The following is a 12,365-nucleotide window of genomic DNA, read 5'->3' as shown; positions in this document are numbered from 1 at the left end:
GCCAATCCTATTTAATTTGTTCATAAACGATCTGGAGGATGGGATAAACAGTTCAATCTCTGTATTTGCAGACGATACTAAGCTAAGCAGGGCAATAACTTCTCCGCAGGATGTGGAAACCTTGAAAAAAGACCTGAACAAATTAATGGGGTGGGCAACTACATGGCAAATGAGGTTCAATGTAGAAAAATGTAAAATAATGCATTTGGGTGGCAAAAATATGAATGCAATTTATACACTGGGGGGAGAACCTCCTGGGGGAATCTAGGATAGAAAAGGACCTGGGGGTCCTAGTAGATGATAGGCTCAGCAATGGAATGCAATGCCAAGCTGCTGCTAATAAAGAAAACAGAATATTGGCATTAAAAGGGGGATAAACGCAAGAGATAAAACGATAATTCTCCCACTCTACAAGACTCTGGTCCGGCCGCACCTGGAGTATGCTGTCCAGTTCTGGGCACTCCTCAGGAAGGATGTACTGGAAATGGAGCGAGTACAAAGAAGGGCAACAAAGCTAATAAAGGGTCTAGTGGATATTAGTTATGAGGAAAGGTTGGGAGCGCTGAACTTATTCTCTCTGGAGAAGAGACGCTTGAGAGGGGATATGATTTCAATATACAAATACCGTACTGGTGACCCCACAATAGGGATAAAACTTTTTCGCAGAAGAGAGTTTAACAAGACTCATGGCCACTCATTAAAATTAGAAGAAAAGAGGTTTAACCTTAAACTACGTAGAGGGTTCTTTACTGTAAGAGCGGCAAGGATGTGGAATTCCCTTCCACAGGCGGTGGTCTCAGCGGGGAGCATTGATAGCTTCAAGAAACTATTAGATAATCACCTGAATGACCGCAACATACAGGGATATACAATGTAATACTGACACATAATCACACACATAGGTTGGACTTGATGGACTTGTGTCTTTTTTCAACCTCACCTACTATGTAACTATGTAACAATAACTTTAAGTTCTATTGAACTTTTGTTTTTGTGTGTTGATGCACTTTTGCTTGCGTGTTTATCCATAAAACATGCACTGTTCATAAGATTTCATAACAGGTTTCCAAAACCCTTCCCTAGTGTAGACTACCTTGGAATATGCTATAAAAATTAAATATCTAGTAATTGAAGCAAAATTTTGGCTTTCCCCACCATTTAATCACATTAAAAGTTATTGCTTGTGATTTATGGCAGGATTTAGTTTTTCATCCAATATGCACTTTGGTAGGCCTGGTTTAGTGTGGTGAATGTAAGTACTGTATGCCCTTTCGACACACACAGTTGCTCTTTTTACTAGTTACTATGTCGTTTTACATGCCTAGGTGCCCGTTGCTGTTCCTCCGTATGCCACAGATCTGGAGCCTTCCCAAAACTGGGATAAGCAAAAGCCTCTTGGACTTGAAACACCGGAGATGATGCCAAGGATCATGTCAGTGAAATCATTGAAGGAAATGGAGAAAGCAAGGTTTGTCTTATAAACAGTGGCCATATTCACTGTGATGGAAACTGTGTCGTTCGATGCCCTGTGGTACACCCAAACACACGCTCGGCCTGGCTCATTATCAAAGTCACAAATAGCAAATTATTAAATGCAAATGTCTTGTTTGTGTAAAAGATATATATATATTTTACAAATGGGCTTATATATATAAGAACTTTGATTTTTCATTTACATCAATATTTTTGAAAGTTTGAGTTCTTGAGTAAAATAATTTTTACTCTAACGGGAGGGGTGATACTTTGCTATGTACTATGGACTACCTATGGAATAATATCAAGGTATAATAATAAAGTCAGACTTGCTCAGCCTCAAATGGCTATATAAATGGCTGTGTAGGTTGTACTCGGCTAAACAGCAAACATTAAAAGAGAAGTATGGCCATACTTTTGGTCATACTTCTCTTCTGGGTCACAGGAGTGCACTTATTTTCGCTTTCCTGTGATCCAGAGTCAACTCATAGCGAGCTAAACCCACCATCAGCTGACCTCACAGAGCCACTCCAGGCTCTGGAAGGATCCCGACTATATTGTCAGGATCCACCCAGCTGCCTGATGGTTCCAGCTCTAAGCTGAAGCCAGCTGCACCCCCCCCCCCTCCAGCCCAAGTGCTCCAGCAAGCGCTGGAGGAGCAGAGTGGAGAGCGGTGACTGACAGTTACTGCTGTCCGCTCCCTGGAGACTGAGAACTGAGCAATCGAAGGTCATGTGATCCCTCAGTGCTTATGAGAGACAGAGCGATACTACAGCACATATAGGGGAGATGTTTTTTTTAATTACCCCATACATCTCCTTTAAGAGAATGAATGTATGGGTACCCATTTTACAGAAACAAATCTATAATCTTCCCCTACCTTTCAATTCTAACCTTGACCTCCACCCCTGCCACCTGGCCATTCTTCCCCCTGCTTTCTTTTGACTTCTTTGTTCTTTTTTTCCCCTCTTTTCTCCTTCCCACTCATTTATGCTGCATCCCTCTCTCCTGCCCCTTTCATGGCACCCATGTTTCCGCCCATCATTCTCTTCCCCAAGTCCCAATCCTCTGAAACGCGTAGACACCTCTCTCCCTCAATCTTCTTATAGTAATGCATTGTAAACCTGTAAAAGGTTTGTTATTTCCACTTTATGGTCACCACCTGCTCAATCCGTCAGCAGGAAACCGTAATATATCCAGGACATTTATCATACAGTTTAAAGCGGAGTTCAAGTCCCCCAAATGCTCTGCATTTCTCCAAACAATAACAATTGCAACATGTCATATGTGTTGCAATTTGACTTTCTTTAACCACTTGCCTACAGGGCATTTACACCCCCTTCCCGCCCAGGCCATTTTTTCAGCTTTTCATACTTTGAATGACAATTGCGCGGTCATGCTACACTGTACCCAGATGAAATTATTACCATTTTCTTCACACAAATAGAGCTTTCTTTTGGTGGTATTTTATCACTGTTGGGTTTTTATTTTTTTACTAAAAAAAAAAAGACCAAAAATTTTGAAAAAAAATATTTCTTTACTTAGTTCTTAGTTCTCCTTTGATGGTGGAGGTGAGCAGTAATGACTAGGCCTCACTTAACAATGTCCTGGGAGTATTCCATCAGGATTCATAAGATATGTAAATGGCCTACACTTATAGCAAGGGCTTTATTCAACTTTAGTCAGAGCTGCAGAGTTTGTTTTTATCTACAGATGCTGCTTATCTGCATAGGTAGTTTTCTGGTAAAGGTTACCAGGCCATTTTTTACAATATGGCACTGCGTTACTTTAACTGACAATTGCGCAGTTGTGCGATGATGTACAGTTGTGCTCATATGTTTACATACCCTGGCAGAATTTATGATTTCTTGGCCATTTTTCAGAGAATATGAATGATAACACAAAAATATTTCTTTCACTCATGGTTAGTGTTTGGCTGAAGCCATTTATTATCAATCAACTGTGTTGTATATTTTTAAATCATAATGACAACATAAACTACCCAAATGACCCTGATCAAAAGCTTACATACCCTGCTGATTTTGGCCTAATAACATGCACACAAGTTGACACAAAGGGGTTTGAATGGCTATTAAAGGTTACAATCCTCACCTATGATCTGTTTGCTTGTAATTAGTGTGTGTGTATAAAAGGTCAATGAGTTTCTGGACTCCTGACAGACCCTTGCATCTTTCATCCAGTGCTGCACTGATGTTTCTGGATTCTGAGTCATGGGGAAAGCTAAAGAATTGTCAAAGAATCTGCGGAAAAAGGTATAAAACAGGAAATGGATATAAAAAGATATCCAAGGAATGGAGAATGCCAATCAGCAGTGTTCAAACTCTAATCAAGAAGTGGAAAATGAGGGGTTCTGTTGAAACCAAACCACAGTCAGGTAGAGAAACTAAAATTTCAGGCACAACTGCCAGGAAAATTCTCTGGGATGCAAATAAAAACCCACAAATAACTTCAGGTGAAATACAGGACTCTGAAAACATGTGGTGTGGTTGTTTCAAGATGCACAATAAGGAGGCACTTGAAGAAAGATGGGCTGCATGGTCGAGTCACCATAAGAAAATCATTACTACTCAAATGCCACAAAGTATCCCGCTTACAATACGCCAAACAGCACAGAGATGAGCCTCAAACCTTCTGGCACAAAGTCATTTGGAGTGATGAGACCAAAATTGAACTTTTTGGCCACAACCATAAACGCTACATTTGGAGAGGAGTCAACAAGGCCTATGATGAAAGGTACACCATTCCTACTGTGAAACACGGAGGTGGATCGCTGATGTTTTGGGGATGTGAGCTACAAAGGCACAGGTAATTTGGTCAAAATTGATGGCAAGATGAATGCAGTATGTTATCAAACAATACTGGAGGAACATTTGCATTCATCAGCCAGGAAGCTGCGCATGGGACGTACTTGGACAATCCAACATGACAATGATCAAAACACAAGGCCAAGTCGACCTGTCATTGGCTACAGCAGAATAAAGTGAAGGTTCTGGAGTGGTTATCTCAGTCTCCTGACCTGAATATCATTGAGCCACTCTGGGGAGATCTCAAATGTGCAGTTCATGCAAGACAGCCCAAGAATTTACAGGAACTGGAGGCTTTTTGCCGAAAGAAATGGGCAGCTTTACCATCTGAGAAGATAAAGAGCCTCATCCACAAATACCACAAAAGACTTTGATGTTAAAGGGGGCAATACACGGTAATAAGAACTGGGGTATGTAAACTTTTGATTGGGGTAATTTGGGTAGTTTCTTTTGTGATTATGATTGATTTAAAAAGATTAAACACAGTTGATTGATAATAAATGGCTTCAGCCAAACACTAACCATGAGTGAAAGAAAAGTTTTTGTGTTATCATTCATATTCTCTAAAAAAAAATGGCCAAGAAATCATAAATTCTGCTAGGGTATGTAAACTTATGAGCACAACTGTACCTAAATAAAATGTATGTTCTTTTTTCCCCACAAATAGAGCTTTCTTTTGGTGGTATTTGATCACCTCTGCGTTTTTTTATTTTTTGCGCTAGAAGCAAAAAAAGACTGACAATTTTGAAAGAAAAAAGATTTTTTTTTTTTTTTTTTACTTTCTGCTATAAAACATATCCAAAAATGTTTTTAAAAAAATCAAATTTATTCATCAGTTTAGATCGATATGTATTTAGCTACATATTTTTGGTATTTTTTTTACTAGTAATGGCGGCGATCAGCGATTTGTAGCGGGACTACGACATTGCGGCAGACAGATCGGACACCTAACACTTTTGGCACTTTTGTTTTCCTGTTAGTTTTCTTGTCCAGACAGGGATTTTGTATAATTGACTATCATGCTGGTAAATTTGCTAAAAGCTTTCCCCTTTGACATTTTCCTTTCCTCCTTCCTGTCTGTGACCAACTGTATAGCTGGTTATGTATATATCCCCCTTATTATAATAATGTATTACTAACAGATCAGCTACAGTGCCTTGCAAAAGTATTCAACCCCTTGGCTTTTTACCTATTTTGTTACATTATAGCTTTTAGTTCAATGTTTTTTTTAATCTGAATTATATGTGATGGATCAGAACACAATAGTCTAAGTTGGTGAAGTAAAATTAGAAAAATATATACATAAAACTGTTTTTTAGAAATAAAAAACTAAAAATTGGCATGTGCGCATGTATTCACCATGGGCTTCATTGTTATGAAGCTCATAAAAAGCTCTGGTGCAACCAATTACCTTCAGAAGTCACATAATTAGTGAAATGATGTCCACCTGTGTGCAATCTAAGTGTCACTTGATCTGTCATTACATAGACACACCTTTCTGAAAGGCCCCAGAGGCTGCAACACCTAAGCAAGAGGCACCACTAAACAAACACTGCCATGAAGACCAAGGAACTCTCCAAACAAGTAAGGGACATTGTTGTTGAGAAGTACAAGTCAGGGTTAGGTTAAAAAAAAAATATATATCTAAATCTTTGATAATCCCTAGGAGCACCATCAAATCTATCATAACCAAATGGAAAGAACATGGCACAACAGCAAACCTGCCAAGAGACGGCCGCATCACCAAAACTCATTGACCGGGCAAGGAGGGCATTAATCAGAGAGGCAGCACAGAGACCTAAGGTAACCCTGGAGGAGCTGCAGAGTTCCACAGCAGAGACTGGAGTATCTGTACATAGGATGACAATAAGCCGTACGCTCCATAGAGTTGGGCTTTATGGCAGAGAGGCCAGAAGAAAGACATTACTTTCAGCAAAAAACAAAATGGCACGTTCTGAGTTTGCGAAAAGGCATGTGGGAGACTCCCAAAATGTATGGAGGAAGGTGCTCTGGACTGATGAGACTAAAATTGAACTTTTTGGCCATCAAAGTAAATGCTATGTCTGGCACAAACCCAACACATCACATCACCCAAAGAACACCGTCCCCACCGTGAAACATGGTGGTGGCAGCATCATGCTGTGGGGATGTTATTCAGCAGTCAGGACTGGGAAACTGGTCAGAGTTGAGGGAAAGATGGATGGTGCTAAATACAGGGATATTTTTGAGCAAAACCTGTACCACTTTGTGTGTGATTTGAGGCTAGGACGGAGGTTCACCTTCCAGCAGGACAATGACCCCAAACACACTGCTAAAGCAACACTTGAGTGGCTTAAGGGGAAACATGTAAATGTGTTGGAATGGCCTAGTCAAAGCCCAGACCTCAATCCAATAGAAAATCTGTGGTGAGACTTAAAGATTGCTGTTCACAAGCGCAAACCATCCAACTTGAAGGAGCTGGAGCAGTTTTGCAAGGAGGAATGGGTAAAAATCCCAGTGGTAAGATGTGGCAAGCTCATAGAGACTTATCCAAAGCGACTTGGAGCTGTGATAGCCGCAAAAGGTGGCTCTACAAAATATTGACTTTAGGGGGGGTGAATAGTTATGCACATTGACTTTATCTTTTATTTTGTCCTATTTGTTGTTTGCTTCACAATAATACAAAATACATCTTCAAAGTTGTGGGCATGTTCTGTAAATTAAATGATGCAAATCCTCTAACAATCCATGTTAATTCCAGGTTGTGAGGCAACAAAACACGAAAAATGCCAAGGGGAGTGAATACTTTTGCAAGGCACTGTATAGAAATCTCATGTATAGAGAGTTTTAGTCAGTAATAGTACGTTGGTCTATAACAGTGGTCTCCAAACTGTGGCCCAGGGCTCAGTTGTGGACCTTTGCATGTCTTTATCTGGCCCTTGGAGCACTATTTTACCAACTGACACCATTGATGGGGCACCATTTTCCCTACTGGCACTATCAATGGAGCACTGTTCTTCTATTGATACCAACAATGGGGCACTATTTCTCCCAATAAAACCAATGATGGTGCACTGATGTTGGGGTATTTTCTATTTTCGCCGACCACAGTCTGGCCCCCCTAAAGCCTGAAGGACAGTAAACTTGCCCTTTGCTTAGGAATTTTGGAGAGAGAGAGAGACCCCTTGTTTAGAATGATGCCTTTCTTCTTCATTAAAAATTATCCCAATAGTTACAAAAGTACCAAGTATGTATAATATGCAAATCCACATCCTAATTTAGGTTTTTCTGACAAAACTGCCACCTTGGCATCCATCCCTTGAAAATCAGGTCAACGTCTTTTAGCAGAGACAAGAGAATCTTTGTGTTGTAAAACTTTCTAATTTCTTATGCATAGAGTGTCCAGAGACCTCCGACTGGAACAACGCATCAGAGAGCATATCCAGGCCATGCAGGAGAGGAAGAGAAACCCCAAGAATTCTGTACAGGAAGAGATGGAGGCAGCCAGGAAGGAATTGGAGATGGTAAGTTACTTTTCATTTCACTAGAACGGGCAAGGTGACACAACTTACTGGAATGTACTTCTACGATTAACTGGGTAAAGGAGATTAAAGGGCAGTCCCTCCCATATTCAGTTTAACTGTGTATGATACCCCACTGAAATGTTACTGTTGTTCATTAATGTAGTCAGTAAGCTGTTCAACATTGCTCATGGACTAACTATTGACATACTGATAGTAGGAAAAAGCAGAGTGACAGAGAGATGACCTAATCTGTCTGCTGCATCTTTTTTCACTGTCCAGTCACAGGCTGGGGGAGGGACAAGACCTGTAAGTGTTACTGAACTATAGCAGAGAAAAGTGTGTCTCTTTCTTTGCTAGTGTTGTTAATCTCAGGACTGAATGGGCAGAAAAAAACAATCCTTCAGCCGGTAAAACAGCCCTTTTATGTATTACAGCTTTGTATTTAGCTGTTTGCATGAAGATAAGCTTTAACGCTTTTGTGTCGGAGGGTAAAACAAATCCTATTGCCTGAACACAATTCTGCAACTTTGACATGTGTTAGTAAAACTGTGTATATCATTGCAGCCACTTAGTGTATCCAGGTGGATTGTACCTTGTTTTTTCAGGACAAAAATGGGCTTTCTGGTGAAGCCATTCCTTTGTTGATTTGGATGTATGCTTTGGGTCGTTGTCATGCTGAAAGATGAAGTTCCTCCATGTTCAGCTTTCTAGCAGAAGCCTGAAGGTTTTGTGCCAATATTGACTGGTATTTGGAACTGTTCATAATTTCCTCTACCTTGACTAAGGCCCCTGTTCCAGCTGAATAAAAACAGCTGCAAAGCATGATGCTGCCACCACCATGCTTCACGGTGGGTATAGTGTTCTTTTGGTGATGTGCAGTGTTGTTTTTTGCGCCAAACATCTCTTTTGGAATTATGGCCAAAAAAGTTCCACCTTGGTTGCATCAGACCATAACACATTTTCCCACATGCTTTCGGGAGACATCAGATGTGGTTTTGCAAACTTAGCCGGGCTTGGATGTTTTTCTTCTTAAGAAAAGTCTTCCGTCTTGCCACTCTACCCCATAGCCCAGACCTTTGAAGAATACGGGAGATTGATGTCACATGTACCACACAATGTGCCAGTACTTGCCAGATATTCCTGCAGCTCCTTTAATGTTGCTGTAGGCCTATTGGCAGCCCCCTGACCATTTTTTTTTCTTCTCTTCTTTTCATCAATTTTGGAGGGACATCCAGTTCTTGGTAATGTCACTGCTGTGCCATATTTTCTCCACTTGATGATGACTGTCTTCACTGTGTTCCATGGTATATCCAATCCTTTTGTACCCTTCTCCTGACTGATACCTTTTAACAATGAGATCCCTCTGATGCTTTGGAAGCTCTATGTGGACCATGACTTTTGCTGTAGGATGCAACTAAGAAAATGTCAGGAAAGCCCTACTAGAACAGCTGAACTTAATTTGGGGTTAATCAGAGGCACTTTAAATGTTGGCAGGTGTGTACTGACTCCTATTTAACCACTTCAGTACCAGGCACTTAGACACCTTCCCGCCCAGGCCAATTTTCAGCTTTCAGCACTGTCGCAATTTGAATGACAATTGCGCGGTCATGCTACACTGTACTCAAACAAATTTTTTATCATTTTGTTCCCACAAATAGAGCTTTCTTTTGGTGGTATTTGATCACCTCTGCAGTTTTTATTTTTTGCGCAACAAATAAAAAAAGCCCGAAAATTTTGAAAGAAACCAAGTTTTTCTTTGTTTCTGTTAACATTTTTTGTAAATAAGTACGTTTTCTTCTTCAATGATGGGCACTGATATGGCTGCACTGACGGGCACTGATATGGCGGCACTGATGAGGTGGCACTGACGGGCACTGATGATGGGCACTGATAGGCGGCACTCGTAGGTGGCACTGATGGGCACTCATAGGTGGCACTGACGGGCACTCATGGGCACTCGTAGGTGGCATTGATGGGTACTTATGGGTGCCACTGATGGGTGGCACGGATGGGCACTCATAGGTGGGCACTGATGGGCATGGATGGGCACTGACAGGTGGCACAGATGGACACTGATGGGTGGCACTGATGACACTGATTGGTGGCACTGATGCCCCTAAGGGTGGCATTGCTGGGCATCACTGCAATATAATGGTGCCAATCAGTGCCCATTTGTGGGCACTGATTGGCACAGATTGGGCACTGATTGGGCACATGTGGATAGCCATGGGGTACATACCTGGCCATCCATATGTTGCCCCCTTCCCTGGTGGTCCTAGTGGCGATCCCTGGTGGTCCAGTGTGGCCATCTGAGGGGGGCTGCGCTGATAAACAATCACTGTCAGACGCGAGTGAGGAAAAGCCGATCAACAGCTCTTCCTATTGACATCATGATCAGCCGTGATTGGACACGGCTGATCACGTGGTAAAGAGCCTGCGCCAGAGGCTCTTTACCAAGACTGGTGTAGCGGTGTGTCAGACTGACACACCGCTCCACCGATAGGCGCGATGCATGCCCCCTCGGGCGCGCTGCGCCATGTTATCCTGCTGGACGTCATATGACACCCAGTCAGGATAACTGAACCACCGCCAGGCCGTCATCTGCTATGGGCCGGGTGGGAAGTGGTTAACATGAGTTTGAATGTGATTGATTAATTATGAACACAGCTACATCTCCAGTTATAAGAGGGTGTGCACACTTATGCAGCCACATTATTTTATTTTTTTATTTTTACTTCTTCCCCCCTAAAAGATTTCAGTTTGATTTTCAATTGAGTTGTACAGTTTTTTTCACATTAAAGGTGGAAAAAGTTCTAAAATGATTCATCTTTATCTCATTTTTTTTTACATCACAGAAACCTGAAATTTTAACAGGGGTGTGTAGACTTTTTATATCCACTGTATCTACTTGTAATTTTTCAGATAGAAAATCTAGACAAAGTAGAGATTCACCCATTTCTGTGTATATAAAATCTGATGTCCTGCTGTTTAGGTCACAATACAAAATGTCTGGTGCCTCTCTCCTGTCGCATACAGTGTGAATATTTACTTGAATACATTTTTTATAAAGTGCAAAACTTATACTTTTTGAGTTTGCAACATAATAAAATATAAGTAAAATAAAAAAAACCCTGTAAAAAATGAATGTGTTATGGTTTATTTTGTGTATTTCCAGGCCACCTTGCTTCAAGCAGAAATATTACAGAGAAAAAGAGAACAAAATACACCTCTGGAATACCGTTTTACTGCCTTCACAGGGGAAATTTCCCCTTCCACCTCTCCAAGAGGAAAACCTCCAAACATCTTTCCGATGACAAATTAATAAAAAAAAAAAAAAAAAAAACGTTTTAATAAGGTTTAAGCAACAAGTTATATATGTTGAATGCTTAGTTCTTTAATTATGTTATTGACTTCCACACCACATTGTGAAATGTTTTGTGTTAATTTAAAATTACAGAAAAATTATTCTTTTAATTCCTGTGTCTGTTTTTTTTTTTAATTTTTATGTAAATAACCTGTTAATGAAAAGGTAAATCAAGGTATTATTCAGAGGCTTTGTTGACCCTGGCAAAGCCATTATTGTCCTAATTGTGCTGGTTAATGAAAAATAAAACTGAAGTTTAGGTAAAAAAATATTCATTACAGGTAAGTGATGTGACTAAAGCTGTAAGGAAGTATGTTGTGCAGGCAACTGGGTCCTGGGGAAATCTTCATCGCAGGGATTCCTGTCCTCTTCCTGTCTCTGTATGTCCAGCATTGCAATGAATAACCGCTTTAGGCCTTCAAGCAAAACAACCGTACAGATACTGACTTGCCCCTTCACTTCCTGCTCCTCTATTAAGAAACGTTATTTCATTGAATACACTGCTTGTAACATGATCTGTAAATGGGGTAGTGTCTGATCAGTCAAAGGATTCTCTCCCCCATTCACAGATCTTGTTACAAGCAGTGTAAACAATGAAAAAACTTTTCTCAATGGAGAAGGAAGAAGGAGGGGCTGGTCCCTGTCAAACCATCTGTACTGCTCTTCTGCGTAAAGACTCCAAAGGTGTTAACCATTTCAGTACCAGAGGTTCAGAAGCAGGAAGAGGACAGGGATCAGAGGGTACTATCCCTTCGACGCTGGACTGCTATTGAAAAGACACTCTACAAGAATACAGTTGGACAATGCCATTGCCATGGCCTACATCAATCACCAAAGAGGCACCAGAAGCAGACTTGACCCTTTCTTGGGCAGAGCTTCACATTCTGACCCTGTCCTCTGTCACATCCTAGGTGTGCAAAATTGTCAGCCTCAATATCCAGGGGAATGAGCTCTCCATCCAGGGGTCTTTCAAGCCCTTTGCCACAGGTGGGAAATGCCAAAGCAAACTGGACAGGTTGATCGTCACGTTGGGGGACTCTCAGGCCTTCACAGTAAACGCCCTGGTAAAACCGTACAATTTGTGATTGCGCCTTCGGGTTCTCCCTCATCTACTCCACAGGATTGGGAAGGAAGGCATTCTGGTGATGCTCATCACAAGTGAATCCACTGGTGTACCAGCACTCTGTGTGAACAGACTTC

At 41.2% G+C, this 12,365-nt stretch overlaps 1 protein-coding gene across 1 annotated transcript in view; it reads left to right on the top strand.

Annotated features, from left to right (window-relative positions):
* LRRC27 (leucine rich repeat containing 27) overlaps positions 1-11,275 on the top strand; it is an 82,194-nt gene extending 70,919 nt beyond the window's left edge. Inside the window, exons 9-11 of the mRNA XM_073595671.1 lie at positions 1,326-1,468; positions 7,675-7,801; positions 10,977-11,275. Of these exons, the coding sequence (XP_073451772.1) occupies positions 1,326-1,468; positions 7,675-7,801; positions 10,977-11,123 (417 nt within the window). The 3' untranslated portion in view covers positions 11,124-11,275. The remainder of the gene's footprint in view (positions 1-1,325; positions 1,469-7,674; positions 7,802-10,976) is intronic.
* Positions 11,276-12,365: the final 1,090 nt, after the last annotated feature.

Source organism: Aquarana catesbeiana, linkage group LG08 (genome assembly GCF_042186555.1).
Source record: "Aquarana catesbeiana isolate 2022-GZ linkage group LG08, ASM4218655v1, whole genome shotgun sequence".
In the NCBI taxonomy this organism is placed as follows: Eukaryota; Metazoa; Chordata; class Amphibia; order Anura; family Ranidae; genus Aquarana; species Aquarana catesbeiana.
The sequence above is the reverse complement of the archived record's forward strand: the minus strand, read 5'-3'. Positions and strand labels throughout refer to the sequence as shown.